We start from the raw sequence: 27,915 nt of genomic DNA, 5'->3' as shown, positions 1-27,915 counted from the left end.
ACTTACATCAATACTATTTTTTTAGACAGGTCTAGTTTTGGATACATTTACATTTATTTTCATATTCATATTATTTTTCATTCCATTTGAACTCTTAAGCATAACCTATTTTTTGGACATGTTATCCATTATCTAAATTTGGGAATAGAATAGTTTTGGGCCAAGCCTGTTGTTCGTTTCCGATCATATTTTTATGATTTGTAATAATTGTATCCACAAATAAGTTAAATAAATAAATTACAACTAATTTTTATTCTCCGGCAGACAACTTCGAATCATCGCTACTAACTAACCATTGGAAGAGCGACGTGACCATTCACGCGATCACGTATCTGCGAGGCGGTACGCGATTGGCCGGCGCTGATGAGGGGGTGGTGCTTGTCTCGACCAATGGCGGCTTTGTGCAGATGTGGTCCACTCACCGCTCGGCTGCCAGCGGTCTAGTATACACGTTCAAGGCCACTAGAGATCCTGATGTCTACATCATGACTATGGCCACTGATAGGCTTGATCAGTACTTGTTTACAGGTCAGTAATCGTGTTAATTATACTCACCCTTAAGGAGCGTTCACATTAGTTAAGTATACTGAATTTCTAAACTAAAAAATACAATAAAAATAAGGAAGGTTCCCGCAAGTTTAAGGCTGTGCAAATGCTAAAAATAAACTTTCCACTCGTGATATTTTTCAAAGTTTTTCGATTTGTATATCATTAAGCTATCAAAATGAAATGTTTTCTCAGGAAAAAAATTTCCCATCATTACTTTTTGAGATATGAGCGCCTGAAGTTTGAATTTTTGGGACAGAACATTTCAAATTCGGTAAGATATAAATCCATGAGATTTAAGGGATTGATTCTTCATGGTATTGTTGATCTAGTAAAACGAAAAGTTTCTGAAAATATCCATTCTTGAGATAGTTATTCAATTCACCAAAAATAACTCAACAAAAAGTTATTTTTGTTTTTTTTTAAGTAAATTGAATAACTATCTTAAGAATGGATATTTTCAGAAACTTTTTGATTTACTAGATCAACAATACCATGAAGAATCAATCCTCTAAATCTCATGGATTTATCTCTTACCGAATTTGAAATGTTCTGTCCCAAAAATTCAAACTTCAGGCGCTCATATATCAAAAAGTAATGATCGGGAAAAAATTTTCTCCTGAGAAAACTTTTTCATTTTAATAGCTTCATGATATACAAATTGAAAAACTTTGAAAAATATCACGAGTAGAAAGTTTATTTTTAGCCTTTGCACACCCTTAAAAGACCTGTGCGCAGAGGCCGGTAGTTTGAAAAATCTAGTTATTTTAAAATTTCAGGATAAAAGATAGAAAAATTAATTCAGTGGAAGAAAAAATAAAAAACTGATAGAAAATTATAAAATTCGAAAAGAAACTTACTAAACTTGAAAATAAATTAAAAACCAAGAGGAGGAAAAAGGAAGAAGGAAAAGTGAGTAAGAAAGGACAGGAGAGAAGGCACCTGATAGAATTGAGTTGTTTTTTTTCTCTCAAGATGAATATTATTGTCTTGTCTCCATTCCTGAATTTTCAGTTCAATATTATCATCGAAATTTTTATAGTTTTTGCTTTTTAAATGAGATTTTGTTTTTGAAAATAGTTTTCTTGATTTCAAAATTTTTAAAATAGAAACTCAGGAAGTGAAAGTGCAAATTTTTAGTGAGAAAACATGAAGAACCCAAGACATAACCTATAAACTTGAGTGTTGATAGGAAATGACATTGGGTAATATGGCAAGGCAGAACATCCAAAAGGATCTCTCTGCCGATAAAAGCCATAAGAATAAATAAATAATGGGAATGTAGTACCACACAGCAACACAGCAAAATACCTTGGACCTTGGTATGACTCTTGACGCCAGTTGGAATGGAAAGAACATATCAAGATGAAAAGGAGCGAGCTAGGACTCAAATACAGTAAAATCTATTGGTTGTTGGACCGTCAATCTCAACTCTCATTGGTCAACAAATTATTGATTCACAAACAAAATCTAAAACCTGTCTGGACGTATGGAATTCAGTTTTGGGGCTGCTCTAGAACATCTTACATCAATCAGATTCAAACATTCCAAAACAAAGTACTGCGGAACATGGTGAATGTGCCCTCTGGTACATAAGGAACAGCGATTTGCACCGAGATCTGCACATCCCCTATGTGACCTGTGAGATAAGACGATTGGCAGCCCATTATGAGTCACGTGTTCATCAACACGACAACACCGAAGTCATCCAACTACTAGACAACACTGAACTCACAAGGAGGTTGAAGAAAACAAAGCCCTTCGAGTTGGTGTAGTGCTAGTGAAGTGAAAAAATAAAAACGTATATTGATTAAAAGTATTGTAATGAAAGAATTTAATGTAGTGAAATTATAGATTGGAACTGTAGACTTCACTGGAAGACTTTAGCAATAAAAATTAATTTGGGATAAGAAATAACGGAACAAAATTAATGGCTAGTCTTAGTGACTAGTTTTAATAGAAGTACCTAATAAAGAAAAGATAAATATTGGAGAAAATAAGAGGAGATTGGCTTGGTTTTTGCAGCCACTATTTAAACTATAATGTCATTCTAAGCTAACCACTCATTTATATCTCTCACCAGCTTTCTACTCAACTTATTGGTGATAAATTGATGAGGGATTTTATTTATGTGTTATGATACAATGTATGAGAACTGTCTTCTGCAGATAGATAAATTAGTGTCAGCAAACTGTAAAGTGATGTATGAGGGACGAGAATTAAATAAATATGATTTTATTGCCGTTAAATTCTTAGAACAATAGGCAAAGTCAAATATTGAATACAGTACGACAAATGATAAAATTGAGTTTTACAGCAACTGTACACACAAAATTAGTCTACACAATCAATTTACTAGATCAATCTACACATCTGATTATATGTAGATTCACGTAAATTGAATAGATCTTTATGTTTGTTTATATAAGCTATGAGAATTCTAATAGACAACTGCCTTACTGTACAGTTAGAACCTTGAATTCAAAAAAATATATATCTATTCACTTGGATAGTGTCTAGGCTTTCCAAGTAAGGCTTTGATTGGGGATTTTTAATGACAAAAATCTTATCTATATGATTAGAATAATATCCATCCCAAGTTCTAATCCCATATCCCACAGATAAGAACGTTAAAAACGTTTCAATTTGAAATACAAAAACATCTAGTTTAGGATATTTAATCCATTTTCAAGTTGAAAAAAATATCATTCATATTCACTCTTTCTATACAAGACTACCACATTACAACCATTATAATTGAGATTGAAAAATACCCTTTCATATTTTTCATTAGTGCATAAACAAGTTCCAACTCTTGATATAAACTTACACTGATAGAATTTTAAAGGATGCTGGATGATATTTTGAATCTATTTCAATACTGTATCATATGTACCTATCATAGTTTACATCAGGTTTCGCACAAAAATAATGTATCAAAACTTTTATTTTTTATGGTGAACTAAAAATGACATTGTCAGTTTCACATAATTTTTATTTATGTTTTTATTTCACTTTAATATGGAGAAATTCCACAATATCTCTGTTCATAGTATAAACTTTTATTTTTATTTCGATACTGAATCATGTTTGTCATAGTTTACATCAAGTTCCCTACAAATAATGCATTGTAACTTTTCTTTTGCAGGAGACTCAATCGGTTACATAAGAATATTTTCAATTCTGAATTTGGGAGTGCCAGAATCAGACAGGGTACAGATTGATCACATGTACTTCTACCATAAATTCCCGTATTATGCAATTGTCAATCCCGACATGAATTTTGAAAACGTCGCTTATCCTATTTTGTTGTCGTGTTATCAAGGTCATAAAAAGACTGTAACCAGTCTCAACTTTATACAAGAACTGGAGGTGCTAGTAAGGTAAATAATTCTATTTATCCAATTAATTGTATTCTCGATAAATTTATAAATGAATTCTCAAGTGAGATTCAGGTTATAGAATCAGCATCGCCTAGTATGCTATCGTTGTCTCTCATTGGACAAAGCAGATAGCTCTATTCTCCTCCAACTTCGCAACTTTGTCAAATCGTTTGTAGACAATGTAGAAATATTATGAACTACTGAAATTTTTCATTCAAGTAATGAGAATGTAGACTATCATAGAATCATGAAGAGGTAAATATATATTTATATATTTTTTAGTGATAATAATGTGAAATATGTATTCTATGTTTGGTTTTGAAGCATCTAAATTTAAAAATCTACTTTATGAAAATAATTAAGGACTGGAAATTCTGTAAAGTGAACAACTACAAGACTTAACCTATTTCGGACTATGTGTAACCTTCTAAATTTGGGAGAGGAATAGCACAAGGTTACCTTATATATTTATTCTCTACCTACCATTTTGATGGTGTACCGTACTTATTGTATGAATCAATAAAGGATAAAGTTATTTTCGAATTTAATTATATTTTGTTCATGATCAATATTGATTAAAAGCTATTTAGATCAGATATATCGGAACTACTAGAATCACATCTATCCTACTATAAAGGAGAAAATATGCAAAAAGAGAAGTGGCAACAAATGTCTCCCTATCATTTCCACTGACTTTACAACGTAAATCTGTAAATTGTAATATTAGGTATTAAAAAAAAGACTACGGTATTGAAGGAATTCTTATTTGAATTTTATTTTCATCATGTTCGAACTAAGACTTTATATAGGTAGACTATTCTGATTTAGTTCAGCATTTATCTCTAAAAAAAAAGGATCAAAATACCCATGCTGCCAAATGGATCAATATTTCAATCTTTAATGTATGCAATTCACTCTTTAATGTATCATTAAGTCAATAAAGAATAAATTGACAACTCTTCATCTACTGTGTTGTTAAATTGAACATATTCAGCGATATGGGCTTGTGTGAGAAGATTTAAATTTTGCACAATTTGGAACACGAATATTATTTTTGTCCAAGTATCAACTTGTTTTATTCAGATTATCCCTGTATTTTGTGAAATGAACATTGGAAATGATTATTGTTAATTATAACAGATCAAATATGATTTTCATTCAGTTTAAATTAAGTTATGGCAATATACTCATATTTTGTCAGTCTCTTAACTTGTTTTATCGAAAGTACATTCTGTGAACTGAGCGTTATAATTAGATATATAATTGTATAACAGCTCAAATATAATTTCCATTCAGTTCAAACTAAATTACGGTATTGAAAAAATCAACTTCTAATTTTCACAGACTTCAAAAACTAAGAATTAATATTTGCAACTAGTTTAGCCTTAGCTTGTTAAGTCAGCATGACGTTTATCATTGGATTTTAATTAGCATATTAGTTATTATAAACATTATAACTACTTACTTCTCCTTATTATTACTAGTTATGGTACCTTTATCATCTTATATTCAAGTATTATAGTTTCATTGATAATATTTTTTGTAGTTAGAGTTATCCAGTACCTGTTCAATCCATCTCATATTGCGACTCTGTTTCAAAAGTTCTAGTACAGACAATTCGGCAAGACTGTGGACTCTAGAAGGCCAATACATTGGCACCCTGGGAAATACCAAATATTGGAAGCAGCTGGAACGAAACACTAAGGCTGAGGTGGTTGAGCCCAGACTTCCGCCTGATATTAGAAGAGTTTGCTCCGAGAACACGTTGAAGGTATCAGCACAGATAAGATTTTCATTAATTAAACTACTTATTTATAAAATAGAATTATAGTACCCTTTTTTGAAATTAAAAAAATAATAGATTCAAAATACAAAACAACTTCTACTGTTCTACTGTTCCAGTAAAACACTGAAAATAGTTGTTATAATTTGTATTTTTAATTTATTATTCTATTAATTTCAATAAAGGGTTCTATAATTCTATTTTATAAATGAGAATAAGTAGCCCTGAATACATACATTTCAAACTACTTATATTCATGTTCTACATAGGTCAAAATTATTGTAATAGTTTTTGTAAGATGTTTTTGGAAGACTTGTGTTTAGCCTCAGATAAAGAAAATATATTTTTATAATATTCCAGCCACTGGTAGGCCTTATCCTTAGCAGCATTATGATCATACAGACCTCCATGGAGTGAAGTTCTTCTTTCTCTTCTTCTTCTTCTTCCTCTTCTTCTTCTTTTTCTTCTTCTTCTTCTTCTCCTTCTTACTTTAAATTCAGTAGACATAGTAGATTCATCTATATAAATAAAAATCGAGCCTCAAATTTTGATATTCAATAACTTTTTTATGTGTGAACCGAATTTGATGATTTTTTTAGTTGTGTTTGTTATGTTCAGGAGCAGGTTTATGGCCTATCAAATTTATGATCCGACTTCAGGACTCTTTCCTACGGTCCTTCAAAGTTTACATGTAATCCTTATGGGAGAAGATTTGTGAGCTGGCTACACACAGAATTAAAAATCAGCTGTTATAATCATTGCGTCATCCAACAGCCGTCGATAGATCTTTTTTTCTATTTTTATTCTACTGATTCACAAAATTTCAATTCCAATGATAATGCCGTGGTACGAACGAAGTCTAAACTTGGGTCATAGAACTCGAAATGCTGTAAATTTAGAATATGCACGGGAAAATCAGCAGCAAGGAGATATACCATACAATTTCCATGCAGCATTCAACTATATCTAAAAATACAAACTGCTGCACAACTAACTAAACACATAGGAGGTGCACATTGAGATATACATGTAAATACTGATTGTTGGATAATTTTCATGAAAATATAGTGCATCAGATTAAACTAAGGCTAAGCACACCTGAGGAGGCGTGGTTTGGTGACTCAAAGTGTTGATCTTATGGAGATTGCCTTATCACACCGTTCCACGCCATGCCCGATTCAGTGTGTGTGAGCTCTTCCATTCAAACCAATAAGCAAGAAGCACCTGGATGCAAAATGCCGCATCGCGCTTCCTCAGGTGTGCATCCAGCTAAAGTTTGTCATGAGATGCATTAAGTATTTGGCGGTACGAGGTTCGCCTGGCCAGCTAGTTCAATAATATTATTACAGTCTTTCAAGAAGGATATCTACAACAATATCACTTTAGGCCTACGCTGTTTTTGGTAAGATATAGTGATATTTATCCACAATGAAAAACACTAGAATATTGTCTAAAAATATTACAAGAGTAGGCTATATTAAAAAGTTTTAACACCATATAGGTGTTGAAAAATGTGACTTTTTAATAAATTCGTGATACTTTTAGATAATATTCCAGTGTTTTATTAACAATGTAATATCATCTCCACAACGGTGTCAGTGACTATGGTTTGATTTGATTTCTTGCTGGGTAATCTTGAAAAGTATTTAAGGAGAGTCATTTCAAAATAGTAATGAAAAACTATAAATTTAAACAAATGTAATCTGGACTATCGCTTCTATATTCCACCTTAATATTTGTTTCTTCTCATACCTACTGAGCTGTCCTGTAGTAGATCCTATAGTATCGATAAATCTATTATTTATATTTTGCAAATTTATAAATACATTTCATGTATTCCTCACTCAAAAGTATTAAATGTAAATAATATAATTTTTAATGTAATATACGGTAATGTAAATGTAATTTTTGTTTCTTTACACTATGAACAGAGATATTGTGAGTTTCTCCATATTAAGGTGTAATAAAAGCGACGTCATTGTCAGTTTCACATAATTTAAAAAAAATACCATTGATGATGAAGCCTTAGTACATTGAAACTTAATTTTGGCTCAAATAAATTATGTGGACTGAACTATCTCTTTTATTTCACCTTAATTTTGGATTCTTCTCATACCTAGGTACTGATCTTTCCTGTGGTGGGTTTTATTTAGTAATTATCGATAGATTTATTAGGTACCTATTTTTAAATACATGTCGATTTCACATGTCATATATCTACAATACGGTAATTTACTTCCGTTGCTCATGAATGGAATATATGTACTTTTGTAATGATTAATTTCAATTTTTTTCCATAAAACGTGAATGTTTTTTCTTTGTACATAATCAATGCTTTAATTTTTTCCTCTACAATTTTTATAATTGCAACATCCAAGGTACACACTAAAAAAATAAATGTTGAGTTTCGTTTGAAAATGAGTATGTAGCCTAACTGTTATTTCAGATCATCCATACCTCCCTGCCCAAACCTATATAAAATTTTATGATAAAATTCCTGCTTTTTTTCAAGGTATTGAGCTACAAAAGCACACAAGATTTCCTAGCAAATGTAGACACAGTGGAGGATGATTTGTCGAATCTTCCAGTCGACAAAATTCCAACTTATGGAAAGCCTTTAAGTGAGCCGATTCTAGGCAATTACTTCTCTCTGCCTGAGAGAGGCAAACGCAAAATAAAATTGCCCAAAGTAGACGCTACAAAAGGACGATTTGTGAGTTCATTCATTCATCTATTCATTCATTATTAGTCTACTATTCACATTCATTGAATCTACTATTGACTGTTAGACTCATTTACTATAGATTATACTATTATTTATTAGTCAATTTGTGTTTTCATTATGGAAAAGTACCACAACATCACACAATACACAGCTCTGTAAATAATTTATAGTGAGGTCCACGTTATAATAGGAGTGTTTGATTAGCAATGGTATTTTCTATCCTTGTCTATCATTCAACAAAGCGGATAGCACTATCTCTTTCTCGCTTTGCTCTGTTGCCAGATCGTCTTTTAACAATGTAGAATTAATAATAAATTAACAAAGTATTTCATCCTAATTATGAAAATTCATTGAGATATTATTGAAAAATATAATTTCTTGCTTAATAAAATATAATAGACTACCTATTTTAAACGAGAATGAACCGTCAATATTACATCAATATACCTGTGTCCGCTACCGTCTATAGAAGGCATTGACAAGACAGAGGATCGGCAACGTTTTTCTCCTATCTTTCTCCACTGCCATTATAACGTGGACCTCACACTTTAGTCAATGACTATTAATATACTATATACTAGTAGTTCTGTGAACAGTAGACCTCGCGCAGTTATAACGACGTCCCAAACCATAAGCACATCCACACTGATACACTAATTATTTGATCAGATCATGCTTACACAAGATTTAATTATCATATAACGCTTTCAAGAATTTAGCGCGAGAAAACCAGGAGACATCTAGGCGCCTAGACGAGCTGTTATAAGTTATTTGCATCCTATTTAATAGTGCATAAAAATTGCATTCAATGAGGCATGCAATTTATAGTCTACACAGCTGCTAATTTCCTACCAAGTTACATTGAGATATTGAATTGCATGCGTCATGGCATGCAATTTATAGTCAACTCGACGGCTCCTTTTTCCTTTTATATATTATCCTTGAAATGCAAAAATTTCCAAAAACCTTGTATATACGTCGACGCGCAATTTAAAAAGGAACATACCTGTCAAATTTCATGAAAATCTATTACCGCGTTTCGCCGTAAATGCACAACATAATTATAAACATTTAAACATGTAAACATGTAAACATTTAAACATTCAAACATTTAAACATTTAAACTTTTAAAGATTTGAACATTTAAACATTTAAACATTTGAACATTTAAACATTAAGAAAAATGCCAAACCGTCGACTTGAATCTTAGACCTCACTTCGTTCGGTCAATTATTATTACTATTGATATAGGCTACTATTATTATTATTAGTCAATATACTATTGACTATAGATTCATTTAGTGGATATACTATTCAGTATTTACATTCTTGACTTTAATACATGGATCTCACTATATTTGAACATGTACCATATTTTATTTCATAGAATTACCATTCTTACTATTTTTATTTTCAATTTGAAAAGATTTTGACATTTGATAATGGGATTAAAATACTAGAAATATATATTGAGGTTCACGCTATAACGGCAATGGAGAAAGATAGGTGAACGCGTTGCCGATTTCTGTCTTGCCACTGCGCCTTCTGTAGGGGGATTGCTGAGACTGATGTAATAATTATTACCGTAACTGTCATTCTTGTTCAAAAAATCCATCTTTTTTCCGATTCTCTGTCTTGCCACTGCCTTCTATAGAGGATTGCTGAAACTGGTATTATGTTCATTCTTGTTATAAATAATCAATTATATTTTAATCGTCACGAATATAGGCCTATTTGTTAAGTAATGCATTTTTATAATTTAGATTAATATCTGTTGATTAATTTTATAATTCTACATTGTTAAAAAACCACCTGGCAACGTTGCGGAGGTAGAAAAGGATACCTCTATCTGCTTTGTGGAATGATAGACAAGGATAGCAATACCAATGTTAATCAAATACTGTCACTAAAGCGTGGACTTCACTATAGTTGTGTCTCAAAAGTCAAAGACAATAAAAAAGTGAATTAGTAATTCTATGAAATAAAACTTCCAAGTAGATAGCCCTATTGAAATGAATAAAGAACATGTATTATTTATTCTGTAGGTTCGAGTGTATGCCCTGATGGCCAATGATGATAAACCACTGAAAGAGGTTGCTTCACTGAAAAACAGCAAACCAAAAAGGTAAAAGCAATCGTATATTTCTCTAAAATTATTCACAAACCTCTTATAATATCCGTGATAATCCATTGGAAACTAATTTTGATAACAGGGCATTATTTGTATGAAAAATAATACCGTATTCAGTCACGGGAAGCTTTTGTCCAATCTCCAGCTTGATAAATATTCATTGATTGTTTTTTAGTTAAAAAATCATTTAATAGAAAATGCGCCTTCAAAAAAGTTGAAAAATATTTAATTTGCTGTGACTTTAACACAATAAAACAAATTGCCAAATCAATAATAATATTCACAGTCATGAAAAGGTAAAAGCAACCACATCTTTCTCTAAAATTATTTAAAAACCGCTCATAAAATCAGTAGAACATTCATTGGGAACTAATTTTGATAACAGAGTAGTATATTTATAAAAAATGATAATACCTAATGTATTCAGTCACAGGAAGCATGTAATCACTCTCCAACTTGAAGAAATTTGATTTTGAGTTTAAAAAATAATTGAAATGTTGAGTTGGTATGCAATTTTTCTGCATGTGAATATTTATCTAATAATTATTGAACAAATCATCACAAATGAAGAAAAATAAGGATCAAGTCCAATACTCCTTTACAGTGAGTGGGACCCACTTCAAAAATGTTGAAGTTCTATTCAACATGCTGTGCATTTTAAAACAATAAAACAAATTTCCGAATCAATAACAAATGAAAAGTGATGAGAAATTGCGTTTATTCAAATGCTAATCGATAAATATAATTGATGTTGATTTTCATGACGAAACACTATATAATAACTTTGTTGTAGTTCAGACACTGTGTTACTTGTAAATATTTGAAAAAACACTTACTTTTGTTGGAGTATTGAGGAATGCATTTCACTCTTGAAGAGGAGCTTCAGCAGCCTCAGAAGCCTTCATCAGCCAGAAGAGGAGGCTGCTGAAGCTCCTCTTCAGGAGTGAAATGCATTCATCATTACTCCAACAAAAGTAAGTCTTTTTCAAATATTTACAAGTAACACAGTGTCTGAACTATAAAAAAGATATATAATAATTATGTATATTTTTATTTAGCATTCAAATATTTTTGGATAGTAGCTCTCATCGAATCCCCATCTAGCTGTTAACCCAGTTGTCAATATTTGCAGTGGCAGAATTCTTTAGATAAGCGTTTTCATTTGAGTTTATTATATAAGCATTTTTAGTTTATTTCTGAATGTATTTTACTCCTGTTTGCAGACAAGAATTGTCTTAAACAAACAGTATTGTATTCAATGATCTGTGATATCATTTGTTTAACGGTATTTGTAATGTAAGTGTTGTCATTGAATATAAAACTTGATTAATTCTTCGGGGTGATTTACAGTACTTTACTTTCAATTTCCATTTATAACAATAAAAACATTCACAGTCATTAAAATAAAATTCCGTTTCATGCATGGAAAAAAACTATCCGAATTATAAAAAAATATTCTTTTGATGGATAATAATATGAATGTATGACATTTGAGCAAAGGCCATTTTTGTATTTGGTTGGGGTATTACTGGATAGTGTTTTAAATTGAGTGACCCTCTGTATAGCAGGGGTATTGAAAAGTACCTAATTTAAGATTTCGAACACCGCAAATACAAGTAAATTACCTATGTGAATAAAAGTTTATAGAATAGATTGAATTTTTTTATTTAATGACGTGGTAAAGTTTGGACAGGGATGCCCGAACCACCATGAAAGCTTATTGATAAAAAAGAGTTACACCGTACCATATTTTTGTAGACAAAGGAAAAAAGTTGGAGGCTCAAGTTTACAAAAGTTTCAAGAGTATGAAGGTTTCAACAAATATTCATGACCCAGTAAGGTATGGTAGGTACTAGCCTATTATAGGTAACCAAAGAGAAAAGATAGCATAGGTATATATCCCATGGTAAAGGGCGTTTATGTTTCAATTCTCAATGTTAACTCAAGCCGATAGTCCTAGTAGTTCTTTTGCGTGAAGCTATGTGACGCTGGAAGGTAGTCTCTCATAGTATGCCGTTCTTACACTCTCACCCCAACAAAACATTAATAAGAGACAGTAGTCGACTTGAGTTATCAATAAACAGCTTCAAATTTGGAAAATTAACGACACGGGATATCTTCAAATGCTATAACCTACTCCAAGACTCAAGAGTCTATCTTATGGAGTTGGTTGATCAATCTTATAAGACCACTTTTTTAAGATGTCTCTTCTCAATTAAATTTAATTCTTCCTTATATTTACAGAGGCAAAGAGAGAGATACAACTCCAAAAAGCTAATTAAATTGAAAAATATGTTGCTTGATCTTGAAAATATATATGAGTTTGAAGAATATAATGTGGATACTGATGGACCTACATTTTACTGGATAAAAATACCTACTTCAGTATGATGAATGGATAAATATAGGTTATAAATAATGAGCAACTTATAAACAATTTAAATTGTCAAGTGCATAAATATAATGAATGAGATATGAAACTATCCAATTTTCACTTCAAGTCTTCTGAGTTTTATTATAGAACTAGCAGGTAGCCCGTGCTCCGCAAGTGTATAATTAGAAACTTGACCTACTGAAATCTTGAAGAATTTGAAATAGGCCTTTAACCATCCTCGGTAAATTAAGAATCTGTATGCAAAATTTCAAGTTAATCAGTTGAGTAGTTCAGACGTGATGCGTCATTCGTGAATTTCCTATCCTATCCCATACATGTATAAGCCAATTCTTTCCTTCATTATATTATAGATAGATAATAGGCTAATTCTTTGTTATAGTGGATGAATCTTCAATTTTTTTCCTAAAGCCAGGAATGTAAGAAAAAAAATTGCTTTCCAGTAATGCAAGACTTAATTTGCAATTTTATTCTTGCATTCCTGGTTATACTTGTATCTCACAGAAATGAATCTCTCATGATTTATGAAAGACTAAAAAAATGTAGCTCTAGGCTTTATCATAAGGTCATTTCACACCGCCATAGCGTAGCTTGAAATACGACTTTTGAAAGACGTAGCGCAAACGTATCCCCTAAAGTTAGTCCATTTCAAAACGGCGTAGCGTAGATAAACACTAGGATACAATGATTTTGTCTTCCAAAAATCAAATTTTATTTCGTCATAATAAAAGACATATTTCATGGTACGCTTCGGCGGTGAGAAATAGTCTTCAAGCCACTCTGAATTCTAATTACAAATATTTAACTTGTTTAGCGTTCACTATTGACGAGATAGGAGAAAAACCGACATATTCAGCTCAACTTGAAACCCCGCATTGATTTTTTCCCTTCAAATCAACACTAAAATCGTCATTTTTATTGAAAAGTCATACATATAGTTGTGATTTTTAGAATAAACCACAAATCCTTCAAATCAACACTAAAATCTTCAGCTTTTTTCGAAAATTCATTCATAAAGTTGTGGTTTTTCATTATAAAACATACATACTTCAAATAAACACTAAAATCTTCAACATTTCCGAAAATTCATTTATAAAGTTGTAATTTTTCTCTAGAATAAACCACATGATTCAATTTAATTGGAGGAAAATGAAGAATAAAACACAGTCATTTCTAACCAACAATACTGTAATTTTCATTATTACATAGTATGAAAGTGCAATCAAATACAATAAGAAGTCCAAAATAACTTGAACACAACCAACAAAACAATATATATTATAATAATTTACTAATAGAACAGCAAGAATAATATCATACAAGTCCAAACCCATGCAAAGCGCAGAGCACAGAAAGAGACATAGTAGGTAAAAGGTGGACATTTTGATGGTCAACCATTCAGCGAAGTAACACAGTTACCACCATTACAATCTGTGTAACTTGCAATTAATTGACGATTACTCCCTATCATGGCCGACCCACAATCAATGACATTTCAAAGCTCCCTAACTCACTATTTCTCAATCTGTAACCTACGATACTAACAAAACTGTTCACAATAATCATCTAAAACTCTATCTGTAACCCGTGACACGAACATAATTGTTCACAAAATGATTTAAAACTAAGTTCTTTGTTCAATTTAACAGTTTAACTACAGGAATGGGCGATTCAATGTAACTGGAGTCACGCACTAGACAGTATTTACAGGTAGCCTAAACGACAATGAGCTAGATAACTACTGGAGGTAGCATTGATCGAAACAGCAGGGATCTGTCTTTCGAAACTGCAGGGGTTTATATTTTCTGAATAGTATTTTCAATACTGTATGTCCACATCCTAATGTCAACCTGACACAATTAAACAGCAATGTTCTGTCTATATTTTGAATAGTATTTTCAATATTTCATTCAACATTAGACAGCAGGGGTCTGTCTATTTTCTAAATAGTATTGTCAATACTTTATGTCCTCATCTTAACGTCAACCTGACAAAATTAGACAGCAATGTTCTGTTTTTTTAATAGTATTTTCAATACTGTAAGTCCTCATCTTAATGTACAGCTGAAAAAATTAGACACAAGCGTTCTATTTTCTAAATAGTATTTTCAATACTTAATGTTCTCATCTTAATGTCAACCTAACAAAATTAGACAACGGCGTTCTGTCTATTTTTTCAAATAGTATTTTCAATGCGGTATGTCCTTATCTTAGTATCAACCTGACAAAATTAGAAAGAAGAATTCTATATATATATATATATATTTTTTTTAAATAGTATTTTCAATACTGTAATATGTCCTCATGTTGTCAAAACTATAGCTTGTTAAGTATGTCCTTACGTTATTCATAATTCTTGGTTCAATTATGTGACATTTTTGATAAATTTGTTGAATGAGGAGAATCGATATTGTGAAATTTTCCATAATTGAAAAACAGTTCTATTTTGTCACATCCAAATTTATGAAAATGGATGTGACAATATAAAACTGTGTTTTTTAATGTGGCATCTAATGTTATTTATAATGTAACATATAAACTGTGATATCAATATTGTTGTTCTTGAAGAACATGCAATAAAAAAATTGACGATTTGACTATTATTATACTGAACAACATATTTCAGTTAAGATTATTAGATTATGAGAATTATACCCATAATACAAGTACTATAATAATAGTATTATGATCGGTTGATTAAAGGAGAAAATGGAAGATTTTATTAGAAATTGCAGTTTTACCAACTGCTTGAATATTATTACTGTATATTTAAAATAGGTAGTTATTATACAGTAACCAAAAAATAAATAGGACTACTGTTCTGGTACTGTAGCTCTAGCCACTGCTACCTCCAGTTGAATATTTAGCTCAGTGTTTAACGCACACTTACACAAAGAAGGAATTACTTCACATACACACACTACAAAAAAGTTGCTCAGTTGACTTTGGACTTTTTCGTTGTCGAGGCGAAGTACAGCATTGTTGAGTAGAGAGTCGGAAAGTTCTAAAACAAAAGAAAAGAGTTCATTCAATAACTTGTAAAGGGATTTGAAAACTAGGTGCTGGTTGAACAAAAGCCTGTTAAATTTCAATCATGATAAAATTCCACAAGAACCAGAAGTATTCTCTGAGAAGACGGCTTCTCTGACAGGTTCTCGTGGTATTTAATCGGGATTAAAAGTTAACATACTTTTGAGCAGCCGGGTGTTGGAATTCTAATTGATACAGAGCTCTCAAAAGAAATGGAAACTAAGGAATGGGAAGTTTAAGATTGAGTGTAACTTTTATATATCTTCATTCCCTCGGGCCCCGCGCCTATGAGATGGAGTAGATCACCTGCGGGAGGTATAGAGTGCCGCCCACACGGTATTGACTATTTTCATCCATACAAAGAATATTTATTGTAGTTTTTCCTCAAAAAGGGATATATTACCCTGTTTGACAATAATAATGGTTACACATTCAGAAGGAGAATAATTTTTTTTGCAGTTGTCATTGAAGTAAGCATACAGTTCCACTTTTTGTGTAGTTGAGAAGTTGATATTGTGGTAATTATTCATATTGAATGAAAAAGACTAAGAAATTGTCAAAAAACCACTGATTTATTGATAATTAGAAAGACCGGTTTCGGTTATTACACCATTGTCAATCTCTGATAAACTATGAAGTTTATAGTTTATCAGAGATTGACAATGGTGTAATAAACGAAACCGGTCTTTCTAATTATCAATAAATCAGTGGTTTTTTGACAATTTCTTAGTCTTTTTCATTCAATAAGCATACAGTTCTCTTATAGCAGCTAGCTTGTCTATCTTTTCTCTCTCAGACCGAGTGTCTACATCATCAAATCGGATAGTCTGCAGCAAAAAGAAAAATCTGTTATAGCTAAAAGAAGCTTGAAACAGTACCATTCCAGTACCAGCAGTCTTCCAAAAACTCTTTTCATTGGCATGACTCGGCTTACTTGTGGCTTACTCAGTAGAATAAAACTTCTATCAGTCCCAGAATTTCATTTCTAGAGGTGGATTTGAAATCCCTAGCTCTTAACTTCTTGCCCTGTTCAGTACTCTTATTGAGGACTTTGACTGTTCTTTCTTCAATGAACTTATTAGTGTACACTACAATTTTATCAATCATTTTATTTGGAATAAAAGAAAGAAAATATCCAGCTCACTTTTGATGTCTCTTGTGATATGAGTTTGCCCAGGAAAAGTTTTTATCACATTTTTTGATTTTGTCTTTTGAGTGGGCAATGCCAAAGTGTTGCTAAGCCAAAAAGTTTCACCATTCTTACCAAGAAAAATGTCAAAATCAGAAGTTTCATCCTGCAGATAATTCAGTTGAGCAATGTCTTCATCATCGGAAAAGTCACTGTCACTAGTATGATCATTGGGTAGAATCACTTCTCCTTCTCCTTCACTCTCATCACTGAAGTCATACACTGGATCACAATCAAAATTTCCTTCTTCATCTTCTTCCATTGCTTACAGAAAATGTTCAATCTCTGAATCACTCATTCCTCTACTATTGCTAGCCATATTGGCTAGTAAGCAAACACAGACTTTGATCACAAGTTGACCCGCGGGCGGTACGGAGTGCCGAAATTGAGCTTCCTTCCTCTTTGCAAGTTAATTGACCACTGAATAGAGCAGAAAGGAAGGCGGTGACAATGGACCGATATACTAGAATAGTTGGTTGAAAGATACTTGGACGCATTCTAGCGGAAGTGAGACAAGCAACATAGTTATGATGATTTTCACCAAAAGGCGGTACTGAGTGCCTCGGGTGCCCGAGGGCTAGTTGCATCTTCCAAGATGTAGAACAGACAAATCATATAGAACATGCTTTGTAGGTGGTGTCAATTTATTCAACAAGCTTCCTGCTGGAGCCAAGAATGTGTCTGAAAAGCTTTCAAAAGGAATTGTTTAGTTATTTAGTGGAAAGGCCCTATTACTCTATTGAAGAATTTTTGAACCCCAACTGTGTGTGATATAAAATTTTCGTTCATAGTGCCTGTCTAAATAGATTGTAATTGGTGTATTTTTTATATTTATTCAATAATTTTTACTCTGTACTTGACAACTTCTGTAAAATTTTATGGTTGGCAAGATCTTATATTCATGCATATGAATCTACGGTTCAAATAAATTAATTATTATTATTACTAGTAGTTCTGCGAACAGTAGACCTCGCTCATGAATACAACTTTCAATCAGATGAAAAGGGCCAGTACAGTAAGTACAGTATATTGTGAAGATTTAGCCATGATTGTCATATCTATTATTTTCTCCATTGAAAGTGCTAGAGACACTGTTTCCAGGGACACGGGACTTATGAAGGAGTACTTTTATATCAGATACATACCTTTTAAATGAAAAAGATCAAGAAATTGTTAAAAAACCACAGATTTATTAATATTGAGATAGACTAGCTTCGTCATTATCAGAGTTTATCAGAGATTGACAATGGTGTAATTACCGAAACCGGTATTTCTAAGTATCAATAAATCTGTGGTTTTTTGACAATTTCTTGGTCTTTTTAATTTAATGTCAATAATTACCACAATATCAACTTCTCAACTACACAAAAAGGAAAAAAAATACCTTTATACCTTTACAACACATTTTTCTCTACAACTGCAGTATTGGACTCCAATACAATAAAGATTTTTTTAAAAATTTGTTAAATCAATTTAATGATAATAATAAGATGATTCCATTTAATTATTCTATTTCATCATAGTAATTTATTTTATAATGATATATTATTAGAATGAGATAAAACAATATTAGTATTATCTGCAAAAAAAATCTGGCAGGAACGAGAATTGAACCTGGGTCCCACAGAGTGACAGACCATGGTCTAACCGAGCACCATGTGCTCGTAACAATAGATGCGAAAAAGTATGGCAATGAATCGCTGCATCTTCAAAGACACATCCTTTCTGGATTGAGGTTGGTTTGTTTTTTTAAATATTACAAAAAACCCAGAGGTTTTATCAAAAATCGTTACTCATACGTTTCTGCGCCTTGCTTCAAAGAACTTGCATACCAAATTTCATCCAAATCGGACAATAACTGCGACTGTAACTGCGGTACAAACAAACAAACGAAAGCCGATCGAGTCGAAACTGAGACCTCAGCTTCGCTTCGGTCAATTATTGATGCATTTCAATGTATTAAGATTAAAGTTTCTGGTAGTTCATTATATTTTTCATAGCCTAGAAACGACTTGACAACGGTGCAGAGTGGAAAATAGAGCTACCTGCTTTGTATAGATACAGTCAAGGATAGCAAACCAAGCGAGTCCTAGCTTTGCCTATCGGCTGAGGGCCACTAGACTATAATACTACCCGTTCAAAAACATCGACCTCAACTCTGAAGGGAGCTTCCTCCATCTAGGGATCCAGGCAATCTGGAGCATGTTTCTCTAAAAGTAGGAATATCACCCCGAGAACCATACGTTGCCTATGTGCCGTTTCAAAGTCACTGAGGCAAAGCTACGGGATGCCTACTATAAATCAGGTGCTGACTTTATCAAAATTCACTGGGAGTATGAAAATCCCAAAATCCTCAACAACCTCAAAATAAATTTTCTTCAGCATCTTCAGTGAGGTTGAGTGGTAGAGAGGACATAAAAGTCCTAACTCCGCCTAATAAAGAATTTTTTCATTTTTCATTTCATTTCAACTATCATTAAAATGTGTATTCTATGATGTATTTTCTTTTCTATAACTTTTGGAAATAAATAATTTATTCTGTAATTATTGCAAGAAAAAAATAAATAGCTACTACTCACCTGAACAAATAAATAGACTACCCCAAGGTAGATAGCAATCGCGAATGTAGGAATAAGTCGAATACAGCCGGTTTCACACTGGAAACAAAACAAAACAAATTAATAAAATGGAAAGTATGAAGCTGGATTTGAGGTTGAGAGGTATAGAAGACTTAAAAGTCCTAACCCCGCCTAATGAAGATTTTTTCTTTCCATTTCTCCCACACTACATGGGCTACTACCTCCGTAAACAAAGCCGTAGTGCATTCGTGTGACGTCAGCACAGGTAGGGCTCCTACACCAATAAAAATTCGTTGATTTTTGCTGATCTCTATAAATCAGCTAGTGTTTCTATTGGTGTAGGAGCCCTACCTTTGCTGACGTCACACGAATGCACTACGGCTTGTTTACGGAGGTAGTGCTTGGGCCCGTATGCAGATTCTTGGTTAAAACGGAGAAATGTCAGCTGTTCGTTTAAACCCAATATTAAACACATTATGATAAATGCAACCATATCTACAAGTAAACGTGGTTCAGCGTTAAACTTAGATGTTTATATGGCCCTCAGAGTCCGTGATGTGCGTACGGTAAAATATTCTTCCCATTAGAATTTATAGTGAGAATAATTCTCCTGCACTGGACACGGACTATGATACTGATATACAGGGAACCAGCTTAACAAAATAACCTGAAAATAGCTTAATAGAAAGATCTTTCAAATACAGTATAGAAATGCTACTATCAAAATTGAATAGTAGTACAGGACAGAAGAGAATGGTTGATTCAACATTAAACAACACCCCAATATTGATAAGTATTTACACCTTAATATTTAATTGGTATCTGACAATGCCTTGATTAAATATTCAATTAAAATTTGATGAACCTCCATATTTAATAAGTATTTACAAAACACCTTAACATTTAATTGCTATCTGACAATGCCTTAATATTAGCAGAGAGAAACAATAGCATAAGTAGATATCCCTTGGTGTAGGGCGTTTATGTCGCAACTTTTACTGTTATCTCAAGCCGATAGTCCACGCAGTTCTTTCCCGTGAAACTATGTGACGCTGGTAGTCTCTCATAGACTATAGACAATAGACAATAATCGACAGTAATCTGCTTGAGATAACAGTAAAAGTTACGACATAAACGCCCATGGGATATCTACTTACGCTATTGTTTCTCTATGATATTAGCATAGAGAAAAGATAGCATAAGAAGATATGCCATGGTATAGGGCGTTTATGTTCCAATTTTCAATGATAAATTAAGCCAATAATGAAATAACCAATAATTTAATTGAAAGTCCAGGTAATTTTTGGTGAAGTTATGTGACGCTGGTAGTCCCTCATATTGTGCCGTTCTTACACTCTCACTCCAACAGCACAGTAATAATAGACAGTGGTCGACAGTAATCGGCTTTAGTTAACAAAAAATCAGCTAAAAATTCGGAACGTAAACGTACTACGCCACCTGATAGCAAAAGTAGGTGGCGTAGCACGTTTATGTTCTAAATTTTTAGCTGATTTTTGTTAACTGAAGCCGATTACTGTCGACCACTGTCTATTATTACTGTGCTGTTGGAGTGAGAGTGTAAGAACGGCACAGTATGAGAGACTACCAGCGTCACATAACTTCACCAAAAATTACCTGGACTTTCAATTAAATTATTGGTTATTTCATTATTGGCTTAATTTATCATTGAAAATTGGAACATAAACGCCCTATACCATGGCATATCTTCTTATGCTATCTTTTCTCTATGCTAATATCATAGAGAAACAATAGCGTAAGTAGATATCCCATGGGCGTTTATGTCGTAACTTTTACTGTTATCTCAAGCAGATTACTGTCGATTATTGTCTATTGTCTATAGTCTATGAGAGACTACCAGCGTCACATAGTTTCACGGGAAAGAACTGCGTGGACTATCGGCTTGAGATAACAGTAAAAGTTGCGACATAAACGCCCTACACCAAGGGATATCTACTTTGCTATTGTTTCTCTCTGCTAATATTAAGGCATGTCAGATAGCAATTAAATGTTAAGGTGTTTTGTAAATACTTATTAAATATGGAGGTTCATCAAATTTTAATTGAATATTTAATCAAGGCATTGTCAGATACCAATTAAATATTAAGGTGTAAATACTTATCAATATTGGGTGTTGTTTAATGTTGAATCAACCATTCTCTTCTGTCCTGTACTACTATTCAATTTTGATAGTAGCATTTCTATACTGTATTTGAAAGATCTTTCTATTAAGCTATTTTCAGGTTATTTTGTTAAGCTGGTTCCCTGTATATCAGTATCATAGTCCGTGTCCAGTGCAGGAGAATTATTCTCACTATAAATTCTAATGGGAAGAATATTTTACCGTACGCACATCACGGACTCTGAGGGCCATATAAACATCTAAGTTTAACGCTGAACCACGTTTACTTGTAGATATGGTTGCATTTATCATAATGTGTTTCATATTGGGTTTAAACGAACAGCTGACATTTCTCCGTTTTAACCAAGAATCTGCATACGGGCCGAAGCACTACCTCCGTAAACAAAGCCGTAGTGCATTCGTGTGACGTCAGCAAAGGTAGGGCTCCTACACCAATAGAAACACTAGCTGATTTATAGAGATCAGCAGAAATCAACGAATTTTTATTGGTGTAGGAGCCCTACCTGTGCTGACGTCACACGAATGCACTACGGCTTTGTTTACGGAGGTACTAGCCCATGTAGTGTGGGAAAAATGGAAAGAAAAAATCTTCATTAGGCGGGGTTAGGACTTTTAAGTCTTCTATACCTCTCAACCTCAAATCCAGCTTCATACTTTCCATTTTATTAATTTGTTTTGCTTTGTTTCCAGTGTGAAACCGGCTGTATTCGACTTATTCCTTACATTCGCGATTGCTATCTACCTTGGGGTAGTCTATTTATTTGTTCAGGTGAGTAGTAGCTATTTATTTTTTTCTTGCAATAATTACAGAATAAATTATTTATTTCCAAAAGTTATAGAAAAGAAAATACATCATAGAATACACATTTTAATGATAGTTGAAATGAAATGAAAAATGAAAAAATTCTTTATTAGGCGGAGTTAGGACTTTTATGTCCTCTCTACCACTCAACCTCACTGAAGATGCTGAAGAAAATTTATTTTGAGGTTGGTGGGGAGTCCCTTGCGGGAAGGTCCCACCGCCTGATATATAATGTAAGCCGTCAATGGGCCTTACGACTGTCATACTTCAGCCGGGACCGACAGTTTAACGTGCCCATCCGATAACACGGGTACTGATCAAAGTAAAACACAGGTACGGGTGTATGCACAGAGCGGTCGCATTCTTTGAGACCGAATACAGAGTGCGGCAGCAAAACTTCCTTTTTTAAAGTGAACGTCATTCAGTCAGCTGATGTCGTAGTAGAGCGTAGTTTGGTCTCGTTAGAGAGGTTAGACTATAAAGTTTTTTCCCGACATGTTCAGTCGCCATCATGTATTGAAACAATGAGAGGCGTGCATTTGCCGTTGAGACTTATTTTTTGAGCTGATGTTCTGTGATTTCGAGCGCGCATTTCGAAATCGCTTCAATTCAGCCCCTTTGGCTACTGTCCCGGACCAGAAATCAATTAAAACGTGGGTCACTACGTTCAGACTAACTGCAAGTGCGACAAGACGAAGAACCTGAAACGTTGAGGCAGTGAGAGTTTCAATGTTGCGATCACCACAGCGTTCTGCGCGCAAATATGCGTCTGCTCTTGGACTCTCCGACAGTTCTGTGAGACGAATTCTTGATTTTGATCTATACAATAATTGTGCAGGAACTTTCTGAACGTGACTTCAATTGAGGGAACACTTTTCAGTACGCCTCATCTCAATTAGGAGCGATTTGGAGTAGCCGGCCCGATCTCCCGATTTGAACCCTTGTGATTTTTTTCTATGGGGGATTTTGAAATCCCTTGTTCATGTGAACCGTCCAATGACCTACCAGATTTGAAGACCAATATCAGGGAAGAAATTGCTAACATAACGCCTGCAATGCTGGCAGGAGTCATGACAAACGCCAGAAATCGGTTTACTGAGTGTTTGGAGAATGGGGAACGTCACCTACCCTATTTTTGATATTAGAAATTAAGTGTAGCAAAAATTTATATGTGTGTCTACATTACAAAAAACAAATACAAACTTTCTGATCCATACAGGGAGTTTCAATTACTTAAAAAAAGGAAGTTTTGCTGCCGCACCCTGTACATGGAAACTAATTTAATTATTATTAGAGAGTGATAGACGCTCCCCATATCATTGAATTGGTTCTCTAGCTACAGATACTACTGATAGTATCTTGTTTTTTCAATAATTGTAAGAAGAACTCTTGTATTTGCCGGCGCCATTTTGTCCATAGAAAGAACGTGGACCGCAGAACTCGGAACGCCTGACGTCTATCTGTGTGCACACACCCCATGGATGCGATTATGGAATTAACAGTGCTTTATTGATTCTTTATTCATTCATACAGTAAGTACATTATCAAAATTATAGGGAGAGAAAAATAAGGTAACCTTGTGCTATTTCCCTTCCAAATTTAGATAAGGTTACACATAGTCCAAAAAAGGTTAAGTCTTGTAATTGTTCACTTCACAAAATTTTCATTATTTTTCTATAGGCTATCTAAATAAAGAATGTTTCAACGAATTTGCCACGGAAATTCTAAAATAGTAGACAGTAGACTATTAGTTGTGAAGGTGTATGCGTTTGTATGTTGTAGATATACACGAAATTTTCAAATGAATCAAACAATAGAGATATCGCTTTAAAATACATTTTTGCGATTGTAATAGACTAAAAAGTGATGTTCAAAGTGAAATGTAATAGACTTAGAAGTGAAATGTGCAAGGGCCGGTTTCCGAGCTTGGGATTTAGCTGAGTTCTAGACTTTAAGCAGCTGGACTCAGAAAACTGGCTTTCCGAAACAGGGCGTAGTCGCAGTCCACGTTTAAATTAAACTTGGAAAACTAGAAAATTGAACACAAAAAACATAAAGAGAAAATAGTGTAAAGTTTCAGCTATTTTGAATTATTTAGGAATGTTTCATTTCGTGAAGGAGAAACGTTTCCATTTATAGAAATGAGGAAATAAAGATTATCATAAAAACTGCGACTACGCCCACTACCTCCGTAAACAAAGCCATAGTGCATTCTGGTGACGTCAGCAAAGGTAGGTCTCCTACACCAATAAAATGTGTTGATTTCAGCTGTTCTATATCAGCTATTGTTTTGTAATGGTTATGATATTGAAATAAATTTATTGATTGGTTCCATTTGAAAAGAAAAGAATTAGGACTTAAACAATGATGAGAATTTAGTAATCTTGTAGTTAAATTTTCTTTGTGAATTTTTATCATGAGAAATTTATTTTACTGTTGAAAAATAATTTTCTCACATTAAGATTTTGCTAACTTGCGTCCGGGAAGTCTTAACCTTCCGGCAGTCGCGCTGTTGTAAAAGTACAACAGTGTCAGTTTTTTTGCTGCACAAAACTATTGAATGGGGTGGTGTCAGTGAATGAGTCACCTATGCATTCCAAAATTTTCCACCAATCATTCCACTGATTTGCAGTATCAACCGAGCAATGGTTCAGTCTTTTGGTGCCATTTAGTCGCGACAGTGCATAAGTCGCACTGTGCTTAAGATAGGGAAAGACTGTATACGGGGACTGTAAACTTACCAATAACACAGAATTGATGGCTTTGTTTGAAGTACCTTATTGGGCTATGAAATGGTAATCATCCAAATGTTCATAGGTGTAAAATAATCCAAGAAGATGGATAAAGTAACTATACAATTAATTAATATGTTTTGACAGTAAACAGAGTACATAACACTTGGAAAATTAGATGTTGTAAAAAATACAACAGGCGACTGCCCGTGTGATTGAGTAGGGTGCGACTACCGGAAGGTTAAATTTTATGCAGGGTTGAAGTATTCTCACGGAACTGCATTTCCATTAGCGATGGAAAATACACGAGTATTTGAAAATATTTCAAACTTGTATTTTTCTTACCCACGGAATTGTGCTCTGTCTCCATGTTGACCGTTGTGTCGTTGATGGAAGGGGATCATAATTTGCTTTCATCGCGGGATAAATTGAAATATTTTAATTGTTTGCAGTGAATGTGTAATTTTTATTGAAAATATTAGTGAGAACATCCTAGTGTAGTGGAAATTCTAATAGTGATAGATAAATAATTTGAACGATCGTGAGTGCCATTATATTTCTACCTTATGCTGAAACCCTTGAATGACCGAGCATATTTTTATAAAGTAATAATAGTAAAATAACCTTGTAAAGTTAGAAATTCCAGACGAAAAGTTAGCAAAATTCTAAGTTAGTTTTCTCGGCTTATAGAATATGCAATAAAATGTTTAGAAATATTTGTTGTTGAGATTCTAGTAGTTGGAATTATTAAATAAATTTTGAAATTGAATAGAATGCAAATTTTGTTGTTATAAAGTTCCATGACTCGCCCCTTCAAGTCTTTAGAGAACTCTCTTCTACCCCCATCTGGGGTGGTTGCAGTTTTTATTGGTGTCGGAGCCCTACCTGTGCTGATGTGCATCAACCACTTGTCATGCATGCACTATGGCTTTACGGAAATAGTGCTACGCCCTTAGACCAGATATAAAATAATATATATCTAGTCTAAGGCTACGCCCAATTTCGGAAAGCCAATTTTCTGACTCCAGCTGTTTAAAGTCTAGAGCTTAGCTAAATCCCGAGCTCGGAAAGCGGCCCTAAATTGACAAATCTTTAGTTACCTACACATGATATCATGTAAGGATGATACTAGTCCATTTTTTACTGTACAAAAAACATAACCTACCAAGTGAAATGATTAAAGTGATAAATGTATAGTTTACATTACAGTACAGTTTTCCCGGGCTGACAAACAATTTTTGAATAGTAGAGCTCATCGAATTTCCATCTAGCTGTTTACCCTGTTTTCAATATTTGCAGTAGCAGAAGTCTTCGTGGTGATTTACAGCATTTAATTTGGACTTTCGTTTATTATTTATCAATGTATAGTTACCTAGACATAATATCATGTATGATGAGACTAGTGCATTATTTTTTTCAGCCAATAGCTGGGCGGCGCGAGGTTGACTAGCAGGAAGTCCAACAGGATTCTCATTGATTCTTCTTCAACACCCTGCAAAATTGAAAAGAATTAAATTAATGGAATTGAATAAAATCAACGAGTTGATATAGTATATTTCGCACCTAGGGCCGAAAATGAGATTTTTCCGGCTCGAAATCGGTTTTCAAGTCCGAGGCCGTAGGCCGAGGACTAGAAAAGATGAGAGCCGGAAAAACATTTTTGCCCATGGTGAGAACGTTATTTTTAAATTAAACAATATAAATATGAGAAATATTAATAATATGAGAAATATTAGGCACTTCCGAAAGCAAAGCAGGAAGGTCATAGCTCTAGCAAATCTGAGGTAATCTGAATATCAGGAAATTGTCCAAGTATTTTTATTTTTTATTCTGATTTGTCTAAATAACCTAAAAATTATGTTCAATTATGTAAGAGGTTGAGTTTATACCTTTTATTCTTCCAAATGACAATAAGATGATAATTTAATGTCTTGATTCTTGAATAATAACACAATATTAATGAAAAGTTTTTTGATTGGATGAAAGTTTGAATGAAAGTTTTTGATTTGTCTTAGCACACTTGAAATTTGGCCATCTGAATGTCAACGTCAACAATGCTTGTTGTCGTGACTTCGGAAATTAGGTTGGAAGTTCTATCCTACTCTGAAAGTCGAATTTGAATAGTTTATAATATATATCTTATCTGTATTTTATTCATCCAAATAAAATGATAGTATCTTATTGCAGAATACTTATTCAATTCTAGAAGCATAAACTGATTCCGTTTCATAACAATTTTGTAACACGTTCACATCAAATCAGAATCAGCTGACTTCAAGGTTATTTTACAGCCTAGGGCCGTAAAACTTTTACCGGCCTGGTCAGAAAACAATCATTTTCGGCCTCCATATGACGCACGAAAACCAGCTCATTACATCCAAGTGGGGCGAAAAATATAAATTGTCCTCTCCCAATCTATTATCATTTCAACATTATTCTGTTTATATTTCATTCACGTCCTTC

General features: G+C 33.3%; 2 protein-coding genes across 2 annotated transcripts in view; one reads left to right on the top strand and one right to left on the bottom strand.

Annotated features, from left to right (window-relative positions):
• The window catches only part of LOC111047837 (WD repeat-containing protein on Y chromosome-like), a 29,171-nt gene extending 16,116 nt beyond the window's left edge, over nt 1-13,055 (top strand). Inside the window, exons 7-12 of the mRNA XM_039420279.1 lie at nt 265-528; nt 3,695-3,929; nt 5,532-5,700; nt 8,225-8,425; nt 10,483-10,562; nt 12,813-13,055. Coding sequence (XP_039276213.1) covers nt 265-528; nt 3,695-3,929; nt 5,532-5,700; nt 8,225-8,425; nt 10,483-10,562; nt 12,813-12,846 — 983 coding nt within the window. The 3' untranslated portion in view covers nt 12,847-13,055. The remainder of the gene's footprint in view (nt 1-264; nt 529-3,694; nt 3,930-5,531; nt 5,701-8,224; nt 8,426-10,482; nt 10,563-12,812) is intronic.
• Nucleotides 13,056-14,974: 1,919 nt separating this feature from the next.
• Nucleotides 14,975-27,915, bottom strand: part of LOC111047840 (nicalin) — a gene marked incomplete in the record, with an annotated part of 21,345 nt that continues 8,404 nt past the window's right edge. Inside the window, 2 exon segments of the mRNA XM_039422151.1 lie at nt 14,975-15,963; nt 19,758-19,835. Of these exon segments, the coding sequence (XP_039278085.1) occupies nt 19,775-19,835 (61 nt within the window).

The sequence above is a fragment of the Nilaparvata lugens genome, chromosome 2 (genome assembly GCF_014356525.2).
Source record: "Nilaparvata lugens isolate BPH chromosome 2, ASM1435652v1, whole genome shotgun sequence".
Taxonomy (NCBI): domain Eukaryota; kingdom Metazoa; phylum Arthropoda; class Insecta; order Hemiptera; family Delphacidae; genus Nilaparvata; species Nilaparvata lugens.
This window is presented reverse-complemented; position numbering and strand designations above follow the sequence as displayed.